The sequence below is a fragment of the Malaclemys terrapin genome, chromosome 5 (assembly GCF_027887155.1).
Source record: "Malaclemys terrapin pileata isolate rMalTer1 chromosome 5, rMalTer1.hap1, whole genome shotgun sequence".
Classification (NCBI taxonomy): domain Eukaryota; kingdom Metazoa; phylum Chordata; order Testudines; family Emydidae; genus Malaclemys; species Malaclemys terrapin.
In genome coordinates, this window is record NC_071509.1 from 57,702,984 (window position 1) to 57,723,488 (window position 20,505).

Here is a 20,505-nt window from a genome sequence, read left to right on the forward strand (position 1 = left end):
GTTTTTTTTCTCTTACTTAATTGGCCTCTCAGAGTTGGTAAGACAACTCCCACCTGTTCATGCTCTCTGTATGTGTGTATATATATCTCCTCAATATTTATTCCACTCTGTATGCATCCGAAGAAGTGGGCTGTAGTCCACGAAAGCTTATGCTCTAATAAATTTGTTAGTCTCTAAGGTGCCACAAGTACTCCTGTTCTTTTTGAGGAAAGAGCAAAGTCACATTGTTTGTAACAGATAAAAATGTCAAGAATACCAATTTTATGTTTACCCAGTTTGTGACAGTCTTGGATAGCTTCCTCCTTCCTTCAATCTTCTAGTAACTGTTCATCTAGTGAACCTTAGTGATGAGAATCAGGGCTGTCTTGTGGTCAAACAGCTCTCAAGAAGACAAGAAATTGGGACTCCCTTTTAATACATACACAGTTCCAGCTGCTGGAAGTTGGCAGTCCCAGATTTGATGGCTCTAGTAGGAAGAAATTTCTAGAATCCATATTTTTGTGTGTTTTTTTTAAAGTTGGTCATCTTAGCATCTTAGGGAGTGCAGAGGAAATTAATCAGTACAACTGATTGAGCCTGAAATGGGGAAGACAAGAGAGTGTGAGAAATGCAAAGAGAAGAAATTTAATTAGTAGCAATAATAATTCTAACTTGGATGAGTTGCCATCTGCTGCCTAGAAAGACAAATTCTGGAAAAGTCTTTAATTTGAGAGAGTTTCAATGAAAGGAATGATGCCTTTTTTTGTTTGTTTGTTTGTTTTTTAATGTTTCTACTTATCTATATTTTCTTCTGTTTGCTTACCATTCTTCATCTGAAGTGTGCCTCCGAGTTGTTGTCTGTCAAACAATCAGAAAGCACTGCTTCTTAAAGTTAGGTAGTAGCTGCCAGACCACTGTTTTTCTTTCTGTCTATTCCCCTCTTCATTTGTGTTCTCTCTCTGTGTCTTCTGTTCTTCCAAACCCTGTTGTCATTCTCCTTGTCTTAAACATCACTTCTCTCCTTCCCTTTCCCTCTCCATTTGTTTCCTCTTCTGCCCTCAAATCACTTTCCCCAGTACAGTTGAACCAGCAATAAAATAACTTTGCATCTCTCTGCCACTGAGAGAGGAGGAGGAAGAGTCGAATCTGGGGGCATCTTGCAGTTCAGGTAGTGCCAGACACAGCTCACTGGTTTCAGTGCTAAGCAAAGCTACAGCAGTGGGAGTGGCAAAGTGACAGGTGTTTCATGGAGACTATCATACCCTACTTTATACCACACTAGCCAATTGCTCAGGTCTCTTATCTATGAGAATGGCCTTCAATGGGAGCAGGAGACGTTTGTGAAGATCCCCACTCACACATTTTTATTTTTATTGTCCAAATGAATAGTCCATGGTAACCTGTTCCTTCATGTTTTCTTTCTACAGATGGAGATTCATTTTAAAGACGTTTTGCATGCTGGATTTCATATCATTTTAGGTCCATTGAGAAACTTCTTTCTAGGAGGGTTGGGGAAGAGGGAGATGTAAAGGTCTACAAAACAATTTATTTCTTCTGCCAATAAAAATACCACCAACAAAGAAAACTTGAGCAGCTCATATGATAGTTCCTTAGTTTCTGAGAACGTGTCTTATGTTGCATTAACAGAATCAGAAATTTCATTTAGACATTATCTTGATAGGCTTAACATTTTCAGAATTAATCTCTAAATAATGAGGAAAAGCATATAGGTGTGGCATTATTGGAAATACTTTTTTTCACAGCGAAATGGTGTGAGATTTTTCTACTGTATTTCATGTTTCCCCATCCCAATTTGTCATCTTGTATTCTGCTAAACTACAGACCAGGCTTCAACTGTCCCCTGTCTAACTTCACAGCAGGGTCTCCCTTGGAAAATGTTCAGATTGTGCAAACAGAATAGTCTGCTATATAGAGATACATTTATTTTATATCCTGATTTGCCCAACAATACAAAAGATCAAGAAACTCTCTGATCCAAAGTTGTTTAGGAGCTAAATTGATAGGTGTCCTTTAATTATTTTAATAATCTGTATCAGTGGTTTTCAACCTGCAGTCCATGGATCCCTGAGGGTCTGCAGACTATGTCTGAGATTTCCAAAGGGGTCCGCACCTCCATTCGAAATGTTTTAGGGGTTCACAAATGAAAAAAAGATTGAAAACCACTGACCTACTGGATGGCCCCATTATTCTCGGAATTAGGGACAGCGCTGGGATGTGCACTGATAAAATTAGATTAGAACTGGTCAAAACATGGAAGAAAAAACATGCATTTGAAATGTTTGACTTTTATTTTATCAAAAATTCTAAATTTAATTTTTTTTTTACTATTCTACATGAGATTCTAAAAATCAGCGTGGTGCCAGGTCCTGAACCATATGTACTGTAGGCAGAGAATTCAAATAATTACAGAGAGAGAAAATGCCTCTCTTTTTTGCTAACTCACACACATTCTTGCAAGACTATATCCTATGCATAGACATATGGACTGGGCCCCAGCACAGTAAAGAAGTAAGCTACACTTCCCATATATATTTTTTGCCTGCTGGATAAGAAATGGAATTAATGTCATCAAGAAGACAGTCATCAACCTTTGGAGGGAGAGAGGATTAAAAATAATCTCCATTTTACAGTTTTTATACAGTGTCTATCATAGTATTGAAGTGCTCATTAAGCTAGTACTAACACCTAAAAGCCATAGATCTAGTATCATTATCTAAATACTAAAATTGGTGTTAGTCACATTAGCATGTATAGGTTGTTAAAGATACTATTTTACTCCCTAAAGGAGATGTTAATTATTTAAAATCCCCTCTTGTATTTCATAGGTCTTCTGTCTTTTGGAGTAAAAGAATCCGCATGGGTGAATAAGATTTTCACTGCTGTTAACATCTTGGTTCTCCTCTTTGTTATGATTTCTGGCTTTGTGAAAGGAGATACTGACAACTGGAAAATAAGTGAAGAATCTCTCATAAACCTCACAGCACAAACAGGGTAATTTTTCTTTTTCTTTTCATCTGTCAATTTTCTTCCATTTTTCTTGGTCCTACTTTAAGCAGCTTCTGATGACAGTTCCTGCTGTACGTGCATCTCTGGTATCCTATGCATTGTAGCAACAGGTTTAGATTTACTGTTTTGTTGGGAAATGTAGACTTGTGTCCTGAAACAGAATTAAATTTTATACTAATTACTTTTTTGCCTTTTAGTAATCTCTATCTTAGCTACCTGGGAAACTATCAGTGTATATTTTTAAAGATAGCTATTTAACTGCAGTACAGGATGTGATTAACAACAAGATATTGGACCTGATCCTGTACCATTAAAGTCAATGGGTGTTTTGCCATTAGTTCCAATGGGAGCAGGACCAGGATTTATAATGTTTATTTGATAATCCAGTTTTTTCTGTTAATGAATATCTGGTGATAGAAGATCTTTATCTCAAACTTCTTACAAAGATATTTTGTACTGAGAGCTTTGTAAAAAGATCCTTATCTTGTTCATGTAGAGTTACTGGGGATAAAAAACTATTAGATTTCTTCTACTGCAAATTAAAAATGTCTTTTATCTGTTGTATTTCAATTTTCTATAGAAATTATTCTTCCTATAAGAACGTGACAAGCATATTTGGGGCTGGTGGTTTTATGCCATATGGTTTTACAGGAACATTGGCTGGTGCTGCAACATGTTTTTATGCCTTTGTGGGATTTGATTGCATTGCAACAACTGGTAAGATGAGGTTTCTCTCTTTCTCTTTCTCTTTCTTTGTGTATGTGTATATATATATTTGAAGTAAAAAGTTTGTGGCCAAACTGTGTAACTATATATATCCTACTCTTCGTCCCTGTCTGCCTCTGTTTTTGTCTGTCTATCTCTACTCTTAAACTCTATCACCATGTCTAGAGAGAGAGTGAGATCACTCCTGAATGTGGCTTTCTCATTCCACAGAAAAACAACATTACAGTGTGAATAAAATTCTCTTTGCCTGCAGTTAGCTGCAATGGCAGAGTGTGAAACTGATCAGCACAAGCTCTTTCTGCTAAGCCCATATAGCAGGCATCTTGTCTTTTTTTTTTTTTTAAACTAGCTTCATTGTAGCTTTAGAAAAAACAAACTCAGAGGCTGCATATTCCTTAGAGCTTCTTTTAGACTAATGTGAAATTAATACTTATGAAGCTCAACACAGTAAAAGATCAACAACTTACTTATCCTCTGGAAAGGTATGGTGCAGGCAGTTCACAGAGAACATAAGAATGGCCACACTGGGTCAGACCAATGGTCAGTCTAGCCCAGTATCCTGTCTTCCAACAGTGGCCAATGCCAGGTGCCCCAGAGGGAATAAACAGAACAGGTAATCATCAAGTGATCCATCTCCTGTTGTCCATTCCCAACTTCTAGCAAACAGAGGCTAGGGACATTTCAGAGCAACTTTCCAAAGACTAATTGTATTGATAAGTGGAAAATTATAGATTTTGGCCTCTCTAAAGTAAAATATGTATTATATTTATATATATGACATTATATATGGAATTTTATATATATAGATAAAATTCCGTATATAATGTCATTTTGCTTAACTTAATTTTTTGTGCTATGGCTGGCCACAAAATCCTGGGTTACATACTGTATCATTGATTTTGCTCTATATGGAATATTAAAGCTGCTATTCTTAATATTTAGACTGCAAAACTTACCTTTTTCTGTGTGTTGATGCACATTAAAGTAAAAGATGCAAAAGCTTTCCTAGATGAGTAAGAATGTTTGTTTTTCCTCCATAGGGGAAGAAGTCAGGAATCCTCAGAAAGCTATACCTATTGGAATTGTGACTTCCCTGCTTGTCTGTTTTATGGCCTATTTTGGTGTTTCGGCAGCTTTGACTCTTATGATGCCATACTATCTTCTAGATGAGAAAAGTCCTCTTCCTGTAGCATTTGAATATGTTGGATGGGGTCCTGCAAAGTATATTGTAGCGGTGGGATCCCTCTGTGCTTTGTCCACAAGGTAAAGAAGAAAAAACGACTAATTTTATTGGAAAATAAGATAATTGAAATATACTGTATTTATTTCAATGTATGGTCACACTTTTTATATTGAGGGTACATTTTCTTAAGGGTTAACATTTAATAAATATTATAAGCATGTTACAGACATGAGTAGTATGTGATCATTATAAACTATCTGTAGGAGTTGTGATTGTAAGTCATAATTATAAACAACCTGTTGGACTCTATAACAATTGATGAAAACATCCATCAATAAATAATCATTGGTAAACTATAAATGTAATCTTAATATAAAATGTGACCAAATATATTATTTTAGTTAGAAGAGTTGACTAGATTGTGAGATGTATTAATATGTATGATCTTCCTATATATTATAGCCCACATGTAATGTGGTATAAGAGCCTATTTACTTACATTTAGGAACAGCCTTAATATTCTCCTTTTCTGCTAACTGAGCTCATGTACATTACTAGAGTGGTTTAAATGGCCTCAAGAAGTGGGAGATGTATGAGTTCAACAGCTGGCCTAAAAAAGAAGCAGGCTTGCCTATTTAAGGAGTACTGTTGATGTCATTGAGATAGTCCACGAGTAGTCATGTATAGAAGACAAGCATACTGATTGTGGAAAATAATTGAGTGAAAAACTCTGGGGTGGGAGATTATAAAAAAGAAAAGAGCTCTAAATGACAAGCTAAAAGAATCTTAGGCCTGTGTATATAGACTAAGTTGTGTTTGTACAGTTAGTTTTGGGACTATAATTTTCTCTAGTGATGCCTGAAGTGGATTCTAGCAGTTTTATGATTTTTATAATATTTTATAAAATAAAAAAGCAAATGTTTAAATAGAAACTAGAGCAAAGAAAATAGCAGCGGAGAAGAAAACTTTACATAGAAAGTAAAACCATTGGTTACTACATTTTAACTATTGATCTCCTAATTTTTCTTCCAAAGTATTTTAAAGTTTTTAACACCCAAGTTTATTCTGAGACGGGTAATATCTCACTTTTATGTTTTTAATTAAAAAAAATACCCTTTTACTTATAATTCCTTTACTTGGCGGTGTTGTAGGCTGATATGTTGGGAGTATTGCTTTGATCCGAACATTTACTTATTCCTGGGCCATGTAATTTGAGATTAAAACGTTTACAGTATTTATATATTTCCAATATTTACCAGAATGCAGTCTCAAGATGAGAAGAAGCATAATTAACTTATACAAAGACAATAAAAATATGTAGAGATTTTGGTGATACCAGTATGGAAATATTACTTATTCTTCAAGTTCAGATTTCTTGGCCCTGATTCAGGAAAGCATCTTTATTGGGCAAGGGCATTTAAGCACATGCTAACTTTAAGTAGGTACTTAAGTGCTTTCCTGAATCAGCACCAAAACCAGTTAAAGTGTGAATGATTGGTAGTGCTGCACATGTATTTAATTGTAATGGTACATTTCACAAGCAGTGCTAAAGTGCCTTAGCTTCTGTGGAACATAAAAGCTGCACATCCACTGAATATATGTAGGTGATGTATTCAATTCTCTGTAGCAAGAAAGGCAAACTGGCTGTATAGTAAAACCTCAGTTTCAGCTGGCTAAGAAGTTATATGGCTGTCGCAGAGGCTATACTGTGTGGGTTTTTTGTTTATTTGTTTGGGTGGGGGTTGTTAGTATGGTTATTTTGATGTGAAGGGAAGAAACACGACAAATTTTAAATGTGTTAAATACAAAAGGAGCTTTGAGTCATCTGTAGTTCAAAATGCTTTTCAAATTCTGAAAATATCAACGGTTTAAGATAAATAGTTTACCTTCAGTCCCTAAATAAAACCAGGAATAATAAGGTAGCTTGGCTCTGGGTGCTTTAACTGAAAGAAATAATAGGGTTAAGTGTAAACTGTGTGGTGCTTACTTTGAGTTACTATTGATTAACATTGTCAGAAGGAGCTGCAGAATGTGTTACTGCTTGTGTGATTCACTGTTGCTGACTGACAGAATCTTTCAAGGAACAATAATGCTTAATTGCATAGCTAGTGTTACCAGGGCCATCCTCCTGGTCCACTAGTATCCCAAGATCTACAGTGATGGCAAAAGTTGTTTAGCTATTTTTACTACTGTTTCCAGTGAAGCAATTGCATTACCACAGAATTGTGAACAAAACTTCTAGTGGTTTTCAGAAACAAAATAAATCTATTTGTGTCCAAACTGTAGTATCTTTGGTCTATGATATTTTTACCATCATAAATTTTGTTTTCAGTGAAACATGCCATTAATTAGCATTGTTTCTCTTTTCAATGATATAACCTTGCATGAATTGTGTTTTGCCATGTTGCATGTGTTTGCTTTTTACTCAGTCTTCTTGGATCCATTTTCCCAATGCCACGTGTAATCTATGCTATGGCGGAAGATGGGTTGCTTTTCAAATGTCTAGCTCAAATCAATTCCAAAACGAAGACTCCAGTTATTGCTACTTTGTCATCGGGTGCAGTAGCAGGTGAGACTGAGAGTTGATTATTGTAAGGAAAGGTGCACTGCTTCACACATTGCATATGTGGAAATCCAATACTGTCAGGCAAGTTTTGGTTTGCTTTTGACTGAAAGAATAAAATATGATTGTCTCAAGGTAAAATAACCTTTTTCCTACCACAGTGTGTATTTGTTTGTGTTAATCTCAAGTGCTTTGGAAGCACAGGTTCAAAAGAACAAAACAACATGAAAATAAGCTTTTCCTAGCTTCCCATTTTAGTTGACTTTACCAGTAGAACACAGTGCTTTTAATAATGTGTATTTGAACTATAAATTTTTCTGTTCTAGTCTTCTCGGCTCTATGTTCCCTCTGCCCCGAATTCTGTTTGCCATGGCACGAGATGGTTTACTGTTTAGGTTTCTTGCCAAAGTGAGTAAGAGGCAGACACCAGTTGCTGCCACATTGACAGCAGGGGTCATCTCTGGTAAGCTCTGAAAACATAGGTTTCTTCAAACTGGGATTTGAACCTTGTATGCACGTGCATGGATTATAAGAAGGGCCTGCTTGTTAACTTCTCATGCATGTAAGTTGGGAATAAAATTGCTGACTAATTGAAGGGCATATGAATTCCAAATCATGGCAATCGTGGTGGCGGTGATGTCCTTGATGTCAATGAACTTGCAACTTTTTGTGCGTTCTAAGTTTGGCTTCTCTTGCATTACAAACAAAACAGTTATTTACTTTGGGGCATCTGGAATAAAACTGTCTTTATAACTCAGCCATTGGACTATGCTCTGTTGTGAGGCTTGGGTATAGGAAATTTAAGTTCAAGATTAATGTATTTAATTGTTTAGAAATACTAGGGGAAATGTATTTTTGTTATAGGATACAAAAAAAGAAATCTTGAATAATCTTTAGTAAGGCAACTACAAAACAGTTTTTAAAAAGAGGAAATTTTACACATTCTTCACCCATAAAGGGCACGAATCCATTTTTGATACAGCTATTTTGCAAGGATCATTACGTATTTGTATACGTACGCACATACAGAATGCATCAAAACAATATTTCCAGGAACTGTTACAAGTGTAGTGTTCAAATTCCTACACTTCCAAGCAGAGATTTATTTCTTTTTTAACTCTTTCATTGTTGTCAAGATGCATATCTCTTGTATTGCTTAATGTACCTGGAACACAAATTATACCCTACTGATTTCAATGTAATGTCAGCTTTGCATGGAAAAGTGAGGGTAGACTGGCTCAAGATGATAAAGACCAAGAGATTCAGACAAGACTAAAACATGTATTATTTATCATACTGTAGCATCTACAAGCCATAGTCATGGTCGGGACCCTTTTGTTCAAAGAGCTTTACAAACATATAGGAAGCCATGGTCATGCCCCAAATAGTTCATAATCTAAAAAATGGCCTTAATTCATCTTTTTTGTATGTCAAAGTACAAATCTATAATACGGAATTACTCTTATAAAGAGACACTTAATAAAATTTTCCAGATTGCTTTCATGTTGCACCAGATCCCTTTTCTGTAATATTTTGGAAAAATGTGGAAATTTGGTATCAAAAGTGATTTTTCATTTTAGAGGAATAATGAACCAACGCAGAAGAAGAGAAGGAAAAATGTTTTTCCCAGTTGGGTAAACTGATGAATGCAAATATGCAGTCTTTGTAGCAGCAGCACAAGAGCAGTAATTCAAAGCCAGTTTTGGGGGTGTAATTGTGTGGGTGGGTGGTATATTCTAACAGAACAAAACTTTTTGATACAGCAGGTAACTTTTTTTTCTTTTTTCTTTAAGAAAATGTGTATCTAGTGACTTGTTGGTTTAAATTATGTTATGCAGTTTTGCTAGATCTGTTAAAATGAATGCAGCATGAAAGTAATCTGGCATTCCTACTAAATCTTAGTATGGATGATCTCACGGTTTTAAACAGTGTTAAGAAGATTAGATTTTGACCTTTTACTATGTTATCAAGTCAAAACTACAGTTGAGGCCAAACATAATTACATGTATTTGTTCTTTTTCCCATATAATAATTATGATAATGAAATTCTGCAGACAGCAAAATAGTTCGCTTACAGTCCAATCATATTTTATCAAAGGCAGCAGCCTAATGAGCCTAATGGATTTGTAGTGCTGCATACTTCCCTGAATTGTATTTGCACTTTAATGCAACAACGTGGGATGTGCACCTAAAATGAATCAACAAAGTTTAGCTTCTGGTTTCCAACTATTTTGTGACAGGTTTGGCTTCTCTTCTGATAAGTAATGGTTAGAAGTTGAGTAAGCATCAATTATATAAAAGATTTATAGTTGTTGCAATTTTTATATCTACTAAGGGGAAAAAATTCATCTGTATGAACTATATATATTAAAATTTTGAATACAATAAATATAAGCTTGTGTCCATTTTGATAGTATTTTTCTCCAAGCATATATTTGGTAGTTTTAACACTGTTTAAAGTGAGATTGTCTTTTTGTGGATGCTTTGTGTGCTTCAAAGCTCAGCATCCTTTAAACTCTGCATAAGCTTTTCATATATAAGGGAAAGGGAAATATGGAGATTGCATCAGATAATATAAATATATTTACTTACCTTGCCAAAATGAATATATGTTCTACATTCATGGTGCTAACAATATTAAAGATGTACTATTTTCTGTCTTGCCACTAGTGTATTCAGGAATTTGAGATGAACTGTATAAATACTAATGTGGCTAACCTTCAAAAGCAGATTCTTTTTCAAAAGTTTCTTGGCCGTAAAGTCACGCATCTTGTTGATCACAAATAATGCTATAATTAAAAAGAATACAAAGTAAAAAACTGTAATATTTTAAATATAATAATCATATGCTATAATTAGCTAGAGTATGATAAAATTAACTTGTAATGTACAGGAACACTTTAAGACTGGAAAGATTATAATTAACATATGCACATTCTGCTGTCCCTCAGCTTTGCCTGTCAGTTCTGGTCTCCGAGCACCCTTGGCAGTGAAATATATGAAAAATCTTCTCACAGAATGCTTCATAGCTTTTGTACAAACCTCCCTGTTCACAAGACTAGTGAATGTAGGGTACTTCCATGATCATTAAGGAAATTGTATTCCTTGGTTAGTTATTAGTCCAGCAGATTAACTGGTATCTTTGGTAATATTGCAGTCTTATTTTTGGGAATTAATCTTTTCTGTTTTTCTTCATGATCAAAAAGGTGTGTGTGTGTGTGTGTGTGTGTAATATATATAAAATCAAGAAGTTGGGGAGGGGTATATGCTTTTTATAGATCTATATCTGTATCTATCTATACACACACACACACACACACACACATATGTAATATAAAAATAATGCATGCATTAGCATATACACACACAATTTATTTACTGTGACTATGAAGAGAAGTAAAGATCAGTGACAGTCACTTTGGATTCATGCCAGGCAAGTCAGTAAAACAGTGGATGCTATCTTTGCTTGTGTAAAAATATAGAGAAAAGAGGAAAACTCCACACATAGTATTCATCAGTCTTGAGAAGGCTTATGATCACATTCTGAGAGAAGGCATCTGGTGTATGGGAATGAAACAGATGTCTAAGACTATATCAGACTCCTCCAGGACATGTACAAGGGTGTTTTTATCACAGTCAGAAACTGAACAGTATCTAGTAAGAGTTGGAGTACATCAAGACTTGGCACTAAGCACCTTTGTGTTCATGTTAGTGCTCAATGCACTTAGAGAGAACATCCAGAGTGGCACCCTGGCACATGCTTTTTGCAGATGATGAAGTGCTTGTGGAGGGAGCAAAGAGGAAGCGGAAGTAGATTTAGAGAGATGGAGGTGCATACTTGAAAGAAATGGCATGAAAATCAGCAGAAATAGAGTAACTTGCAGGAAGACAACGGGTTTATAAAGTGTGGAGGGCCAGCCACTACCAAAAGTACAGAAGTTCAAGTACCTAGGTTTGGTAGTACAGGATAATGGTGAACTCAGTGATTAACTTATACGCAGAACAGGAAAGGCATGGAGAGAACTGAGCAGAATGATCTGCAATAGGAGGAAGCCTATCAAATTGAAAAGTAAGATATATAAGATGGTAATTAGGCCATCTTCCAAAAAGGAAGGATTTTGAATACAAGGGAAATGAAAATGTTAAGAGGGATGCTTGGAGTTATTAGGATTGACCATATTTGGAATGAATTAATTAGGGGAGGTTTGAAGGTGATATCAATTATAGAACAGCTGACAGAATGCAGGTGTAGATGGTTTGGGCATATGAAAAGATAATAGGAAGAATATATTAAAAACAGGGTGTTACCCTCCACTTCTAAGTTTAAGAGGAGGATTAGAAGACCCAAAACTAGATGGATGCATGTCATACAGAAGGATCTGGTTAGCTCTGACGTTTCTGAGGTTCTGCTTCAAGCAAACTGGAAAAGAGAAGGAGGATTCAAGCAGTCAATCCCATCTACATGGGGCTAAGGCTAGAAGAAGAAACACATTGGAAGTTACAGTGAAGTTGCCTTGCCAAAGAAGGCGTAAAATAAGCCACTTTTAAAACAATGCTGTTTATTAAAAAGTCATGCAATCACCTGCAAAATACTAAGATTTTATTCAGCCTGATTTAACATTTAAATTGACTTACTCTTGTCTATTGGCTCCAATTCAGCAAAGCATTTAATGATGTGCTTAATGGGATTTAACCAGGTTCTCAAGTGGTTTGCTGAATTAGGGCCATAGTACACACAAATTACATGTACCGGTTATAGGTTAAAGTCCTGATCCAGTCTGTCTTGGATCCATGTGCATGTTAGTAGATTGGATCCCACTGTCAGCTTGTGGTTTCAGGCTCTGACCATGCAAGCCCTCAGCCTGTAGAATTTGAGTAGGAGTTCTATGCACAGCATGCTTGCAGGATCTGGCTCTTTGATAATTAAATATTCTCCAAAATTTTCTACAATACCTTAGTAAAAATAAAGTGTTATATTTTTAAGTGAGATGTTTTTACTAAAGGTTATGTTAAATATCAGTTTTCATAGTTGAAAATGATGACATTTTTACATGACAGCAGTGAGGGGCCTCCTAAAATGTATTTTTCATTAAGTTCCTTCCTAATTGTATTGTGTTTACCCCTTTGTCTTAAACTTAAGAACTATTCTTACTATACAACTAAATATCTGTCCAAAATAACCATATTAAAAATCACGCAGCAGGTATATAGAGAATTATGGCTGCAAGGTTTTCATTAGTGTTTCCTAGATGTTCTCCGGGTGTCTTATATTTTAAAACAAAAAAGTAGGCCAAAATTTGTTAACTTGGTTGCCTAAAGTTAGTAGGCACCTAAATCCCTGTTTAGGTACACAAATAAATGTGATTTTCAGGACGTGTTGAGCAACCACAGTGAGAGCTATAGGTGCTCAGGGTCACTGAAAAGAGACTAATTATTTCAGTGCCTACATATAGTGGTAGGTGTCTAACTCCAGGCAACCAAGTTTAAAAATGTGGGTCTTTACTTCGAAAATTCATTTGTATGCATTACCATGGTTTCCTTTGTATTACTATTAGTAAGTCAACTACATAAACTCCATACATAGCCTCTTAAGCTGCCTTAAAAATCTTAGCTCTCAATATGTAACTTTTCCTACAAACTCTGTATTTCTCTCTTCTTTTTTTTAGCTATAATGGCATTTCTTTTTGACCTAAAGGCTCTGGTGGATATGATGTCTATTGGTACACTTCTTGCTTACTCACTTGTAGCAGCCTGTGTTCTCATCCTCAGGTGAGCCCCACCTTCACCCCCCTGTTTGTTCTGCTGTATTTTATTTTGTCCTATGCAGAATACATTTAAAATACAATTTCTGTTTGTATAACTTTTTTATTCTTCTTCGAGTGCTTGCTCATATCCATTCCATTAGGGGGTGTGTGCGCGCCGCGTGCACGATCGTCGGAAGATTTTCTACCCTAGCAACACCGGCGGGTCGGCTGTGGAGCCCCCTAGAGTGGCGCCTTCATGGCGCTGAATATATACCCCAGCCGACCCGGCGCCCCCTCAGTTCCTTCTTACCGCCCCTGACGGTCGTTGGAACTGTGGAGCGCGGCATAGCTGTCCTCCACTCTCCCTAGCTTTGTTAGTTATTCGCAGTTGTAGTTATAGTTATAGTTCTAGTGTTTGTAGTTAAATAGTTAAATAGTTTTAAAGTTGTTATAGTTGTTATAGTAGTCCAGGGGACTAAGGGGGTCGTCTCCCCCTTTCTCCCCCGGCCGCGGGCCCGGGCTCATGCCCAAAGCTCCCGGCTTCAAGCAGTGCGCCTCCTGCGCTAAGCCTATGCCCACGAGCGACCCGCACGACTCCTGTCTGAAGTGCCTGGGAGAGTCCCACCAAACAGATAAGTGCAAGATCTGTAAGGCCTTCAGACCAAGGACCAAGAAAGAGCGGGACTTTCGGCTCCGGCAACTCCTGATGGAGGCGGCACTTAGTCCGGACACTCCCTCTACGAGCCAAGCCACGGCACCTAGTGCCTCGGTGCGCAGTGCCCCAGCAGCACCGGCAATGCCGACCGCGCGGGTGGTGTCGGACAAGCCTCCCCGGCACTGGACCTCGTCGGCACCGCAGCAAGTACCTCGACGCCGGTCATTATCCCCGGGGCATAAAAAAGCCCATAAGACGGGGACCTCCGTGCTGAAGGCGCCGGCTCCCCCAGTGCCGGGGGTAGAGCCGAATCCGCCGGTGGAGCACCGGAAACAGGTGCCTCCAGCACTGTCGACTCCGGCACCGAGGCCGTTGAGTCCGGTGCAGATAGCGTCTCCACCGAGACCGGAGATAATACAACTCCCGTCGACTCCGGAGACCTTCGTGGCGGCGAGAGACTTGATAGCTCTCACAGAGCCGGCACCGCCTCAACCACTGGCACCGACGGCACCGTTGACTCGCCCGGTCCAGTCAAGGGGGAAACCTGCCCTGATGCGCCCTCCATCGCAAGGGCTGGAACCTCAGCACCGGTCCAGGTCCCGAAGCAGGTCCCCACGCCGCTCGCAGTCCCGGCACCGAATATCACCTCGGCACCGGTCGTACTCGCGGCCAAGATCTTCGTCGCGGCACCGCTCTACGTCTCGGCACCGCTATGATCGTCGGCACCGATCAACGTCGAGACGTAGTTCTCGGCACCGCTACGGTCGACGCTCGACGTCGAGAGGCCGCTCCCGGCACCGGGCATACTCCAGGTCCTCGTCGAGGTCCAGATCCGGCTCCCGACACCGACGAGATCATCGGCACCGATCGCGGTCCAGGCACCGTTCGCCGGCACCGCGCAGAGATAGATCATCTCCGGACCGGCACCGTGTGGCACCGCAGCCCACGGGAATCGTCTCATCTCTCTCGGCACCGCCATGGCCATCAAGATTGGTGTCTCGCTCCTCGGAGGACCTGTCGAGATCGGCATACCCCCCTCAAGGGCAAGCCGAGGAACGGAACTTGGGCCACTGGCAGGAGATGGCAGAGGACCACTCTCATGGCCCATCTCACTGGTCGTTTTGGACCCCGTGGGCGTACCACCAGGAGCAAGGGGCTCCAATACCATCGACCTCTCGCTCTGGTCACTCAGTTAGAAGGGTCCCGGAATCCACCATCTCTCGGCCTCCGCCAGGGGGCATGGAGGCTTCCGTGTCCACGCCACCCGACACCATAGATCCAAGTACAGGTGATGCTCCGGCCCAGGAGCAGGGGGATCAGGACCCTTCATTGGATCCAGTACCACCGGAGGCATCTTCCTCTTCCTCTCCGGATGAGGCAGTGGCGGGCACGTCATGTACAGGTCCCCCTCCGATAGATCTTCGGGCTCACCAGGATCTCCTGCGTAGGATGGCCCGTAATATGGACCTGCAGGCGGAGGAGATAGTGGAAGTGCAGGACCCTATCGTTAACATCCTCGGAGCGGATGCCCCATCGAGGGTGGCGTTACCCCTGATCCGCACGATACAAACCAATGCGGATACGATATGGCAAACTCCTGCCTCTATCCCACCCACAGCGAGAGGGGTGGAAAGGAAATACTTTGTCCCGTCTAAGGACTATGGGTACTTGTACACCCACCCCCAACCGTGTTCACTGGTGGTGGCATCAGTGAACGCAAGAGAGCGCCACGGTCAGCAGGCTGCAGCGCCTAAATCAAAGGAGGCTAAGCGGCTCGATTTGTTTGGCCGTAAGGTTTACTCAGCCGGAGGGCTGCAACTTAGAGCGGCGAACCAGCAGGCGCTCCTGAGCCGCTACAACTTCAACTCCTGGAACTCTATGGGGAAGTTTAAGGAGTTGATTCCCCAAGAGTCCAGGGAGGAGTTTGGAGCCATGGTAGAGGAGGGTAAGAAGGTGGCTTGGACCTCCTTGCAAGCCTCCTTGGACATAGCGGACTCGGCTGCGAGGACCATGGCTTCGGGTATCGCTATGCGGAGGATCTCCTGGCTTCAGGTTTCGGGGTTGCCCCCGGAGCTGCAGCAAACCCTACAGGATCTGCCCTTTGAGGGACATGGATTGTTCTCGGACAAGACGGACTCTCGCCTGCAGAGCCTCAAGGACTCGAGAACAATCATGCGCTCCCTGGGGATGCATGTTGTGGGCCCTCAGCGCAGACCATTTAGGCCGCAGCCTCAGCGCTTCTACCCCCCCCCCCCCGCCTCGTCAGAGACAGGACTCGACCCGGAGGCGAGGGCGAGGTGGTAGAAGAAGGTGGACCGGCCCTCAACCCGGCCAAAACCAAGGGCCACCTAGACCACCTTCAGGCCCCAGGCAGAACTTTTGAAGGTGCGGTCGAGGACGGCGCCCCAGTCATCCCCCAGGATCCAGCCCCCTCCTTCCGGGATCGCCTCTCCCACTTCCACCGTGCTTGGTCCCTTATAACTTCGGACCGCTGGGTCCTCCGCACGGTGGAGAAGGGATACGCTATCCAGTTTTCTTCTATCCCCCCCTCCCACCCCCCTTCCCCGTCCCTCTTCAGGGACCCTTCTCACGAGCAACTTCTTATACAGGAGGTTTCTACGCTCCTGGCCATGGGGGCCATAGAGGAGGTTCCGATAGAGTTAAGGGGCAGGGGATTTTATTCCCGTTACTTCCTGATCCCCAAGTCCAAAGGAGGTCTGCGGCCCATCTTGGACTTGCGCGGACTCAACAAATTCGTAGTAAAGTTGAAGTTCCGCATGGTCTCTTTGGGGGCCATTATCCCTTCCCTCGATCCTGGAGACTGGTTCGCCGCCCTCGACATGAAAGACGCATACTTTCACATCTCAATTTACCCACCTCACAGACGCTTCCTGCGATTCGTGGTAAACACGGTGCACTACCAATTTGCAGTCCTTCCTTTCGGCCTATCCTCGGCCCCAAGAGTGTTCACGAAATGTATGGCTGTCGTGGCAGCGTACCTTCGTCGGCAGGAGATACAGGTGTTCCCGTACCTAGACGACTGGCTGGTACGCGGTCGCACCAAAGAGCAAGTTCAAGCTCACGTCCACAGAGTAGTGCACACATTCAACGAGTTGGGCATCCTACTCAACAAGGACAAATCCACTCTAGAACCTACCCAGAGAATAGATTTCATCGGCGCAGTTCTAGACTCCAGACGTGCACAAGCCATCCTGCCAGACAACCGCTTTGGCACCATCACGAGCCTCATTCAAGGGCTACAGGCCTTCCCAACTACCACGGTGAGGTCGTGCCTTACCCTGCTGGGTCACATGGCTTCCTGCACGTACGTAACCAGGCATGCCAGACTTCGGCTTCGCCCACTCCAGACCTGGGTGTCATCAATATACCGTCCACATCGGGACAGCCTGAACATGGTGGTCACGGTCCCGAACTCGGTCCTGACCTCCCTCACCTGGTGGCTAGATCACAATGTGGTCTGCGAAGGGATGCCATTTCATGCCCCACAACCCTCTCTGCATCTGGTCACAGACGCTTCATCTCTGGGTTGGGGCGCCCATCTCAACGAACACCATACCCAGGGCCTGTGGACTGCACCCCAGTTAGCCCTGCACATCAATGTTCGGGAGCTGATGGCGGTGCGCCTGGCGTGCCAGGCATTTCTCAATCAACTACGTGGCCGTTGTGTGTTAGTTCTCATCGACAACACCACGGCCATGTTTTACATCAACAAGCAAGGAGGAGCACGTTCGTCAGTTCTATGCCAAGAGGCCATTCGCCTGTGGGACTTCTGCATCGCCCACTCAATCCATCTCACGGCATCGTTCCTCCCTGGAGTCCAGAACACTCTAGCGGACCGACTCAGCAGGTCCTTCCAGACGCACGAGTGGTCTATCCGTCCGGACGTCATACATTCCATCTTCCAGAAGTGGGAGTTTCCCCAGATAGACCTGTTTGCATCGCGAGACAACAGGAAGTGCCACGTGTTCTGCTCCCTACAAGGTCGAGCTCCGGGCTCCCTCTCGGATGCATTTCTCCTTCCCTGGAAAGACCACCTGTTTTATGCCTTCCCTCCGTTTCCTCTGGTCCACAAGGTACTGCTCAAATTGCGCAGAGACCAGGCACACGTAATTCTGATCGCTCCAGCGTGGCCGAGACAACATTGGTACACCACACTGTTGGAACTCTCGGTTCAGACACCGATCCCGCTTCCATTATGTCCGGATCTCATCTCTCAGGACCACGGCCGGCTGCGTCACCCCGACCTGCAATCACTCCACCTCACAGCGTGGCTGCTCCATGGTTCACCCAGGCAGAGCGGCAATGCTCGCACTCTGTCCGACAGATTCTGCTGAGCAGTAGGAAGCCCTCAACACGAGCCACGTATTTGGCCAAGTGGAAGCGGTTCTCCTGTTGGTGCGAACAACGAGCCACGTCCCCGTTACAGGCACCTATTCCTCTCATATTGGAATATCTCCTCTCCCTAAAACAGCAAGGGTTGGCGATATCTTCAATTAGAGTTCACCTGGCCGCTATATCAGCCTTTCACCCAGGGGAACTCACGTCCTCGGTATTCTCTAACCCGATGGTCGTTAGATTCCTCAAGGGCTTAGACCGGACGTACCCACAACAGCGTCATCCCGTCCCGACGTGGGACCTCAATCTGGTTCTCTCCAAACTCACAGGTCCTCCATTCGAACCACTAGCCACCTGTTCACTTTTGTACCTGTCCTGGAAGACAGCCTTCCTCGTAGCCATCACCTCAGCAAGGCGCGTTTCCGAACTCAGGGCGCTTACATCCGAGCCCCCTTATACAGTTTTCCATAAGGATAAAGTGCAGCTTCGTCCACATCCTGCCTTTCTCCCTAAGGTGGTTTCTCCATTTCATATCAACCAGGACATATTTCTTCCGGTTTTTCACCCTAAACCACATGCTACTCGCCAGGATCAACGTTTGCATTCCCTGGACGTACGCAGGGCCCTGGCCTTCTATATTGACCGCACAAAGCACTTTAGAAAGACGACGCAACTCTTCGTTGCAGTGGCCGACCGAATGAAAGGCTCACCGGTCTCCTCACAACGCCTATCCTCCTGGATTACGTCTTGCATCCGGACTTGCTATGACCTGGCAGGTGTCTCTGCACCGCACCTCACCGCTCACTCCACGAGGGCCCAAGCTTCCTCGACTGCTTTCCTGGCACATGTTCCGATCCAGGACATTTGTAGAGCGGCGGTTTGGTCATCAGTCCACACGTTTACAGCTCACTATGCACTAGTGCAGCAGTCCAGGGACGATGCTGCATTCGGATCAGCGGTTTTGCACACAGCAATGTCTCACTCCGACCCCACCACCTAAGTTGGGCTTGGGAGTCACCTAATGGAATGGATATGAGCAAGCACTCGAAGAAGAAAAGACGGTTACTCACCGTTGTAACTGTTGTTCTTCGAGATGTGTTGCTCATATCCATTCCAAACCCGCCCCCCGTCCCCACTGTCGGAGTAGCCGGCAAGAAGGAACTGAGGGGGCGCCGGGTCGGCTGGGGTATATATTCAGCGCCATGAAGGCGCCACTCTAGGGGGCTCCACAGCCGACCCGCCGGTGTTGCTAGGGTAGAAAATCTTCCGACGATCGTGCACGCGGCGCGCACACACCCCCTAATGGAATGGATATGAGCAACACATCTCGAAGAACAACAGTTACAACGGTGAGTAACCGTCTTTTCTAGGTACATACATATTATAAAATTAGATTAACTCTTCTAAAATGTTAATCTGTGTGTGGTGTCTTAATTTAATGATTACCAGAAGTGGTGTCCTTTCAAAGTTGGATATACACTAGGAATAGACACAGTGTAATGCCAGTGTGGGCAGAGGTCAAATCCAAAACCTTATTTGAAATCTAGGAGGGTTTTACTTTCTGAAAGATAACTTACATGGTCTTCAACTTCAAATGGTGTAGTAGGACCTCATGTCAAAACATTGATACATTCAAAGCTAGAAACATATTTCTAATTTTACAATATAATTTATATTTTATCTCCTACTGTATACAGCAAGCACAGTAAATTGTGGGATCTATATGTGAATAGTGTAAATACTCTAATAAATTTTCTTTGTGGGCTAAATCCTGACCTTCTAGTGTATTTTCATCTTGTGAATCAGTAAGTTAGGAGACTGAAAACAGATGCTTGGGATTTGCCCAATCCAGAATCAGCAAGGTCTGGACAAATCTGAGGAACTGTCCCAGAATGAGGTGTCATTAGAGGAGGTTTTGGAACAAATTGATAAATTAAAGAGTAATAAGTCACCAGGACCAGATGGTATTCACCCAAGAGATCTGAAGGAACTCAAATATGAAATTGCAGAACTACTAACTGTAGTTTGTAACCTAGCATTTAAATCAGCTTCTGTACCAAATGACTGGAGGATAGCTAATATGACACCAATTTTTAAAAGGGGCTCCAGAGATGATCCAAGCAATTACATGCTGGTAAGCCTGACTTCAGTACCGGGCAAACTGGTTGAAACTATAGTAAAGAACAGAATTGTCAGACACATAGATGAACATAATTTGTTGAAGAGTCAACATGATTTTTGTAAAGGGAAACCGTGCCTCGCCAATCTCCTA

The 20,505-nt window shown here is 42.3% G+C and overlaps 1 protein-coding gene across 7 annotated transcripts in view; it reads left to right on the forward strand.

Annotated features, from left to right (window-relative positions):
• SLC7A2 (solute carrier family 7 member 2) overlaps positions 1-20,505 on the forward strand; it is a 125,176-nt gene that overhangs the window by 91,118 nt on the left and 13,553 nt on the right. For 6 of the 7 annotated variants that reach the window (XM_054029438.1, XM_054029440.1, XM_054029437.1 and 3 more), the window contains exons 4-8: positions 2,826-2,991; positions 3,587-3,723; positions 4,773-4,995; positions 7,345-7,484; positions 13,145-13,247. In XM_054029438.1, the coding sequence (XP_053885413.1) occupies positions 2,826-2,991; positions 3,587-3,723; positions 4,773-4,995; positions 7,345-7,484; positions 13,145-13,247 (769 nt within the window). Of the gene's footprint in view, positions 1-2,825; positions 2,992-3,586; positions 3,724-4,772; positions 4,996-7,344; positions 7,485-7,804; positions 7,942-13,144; positions 13,248-20,505 lie in introns of all 7 variants that reach the window. The other variant, XM_054029442.1, reaches the window with a different exon arrangement.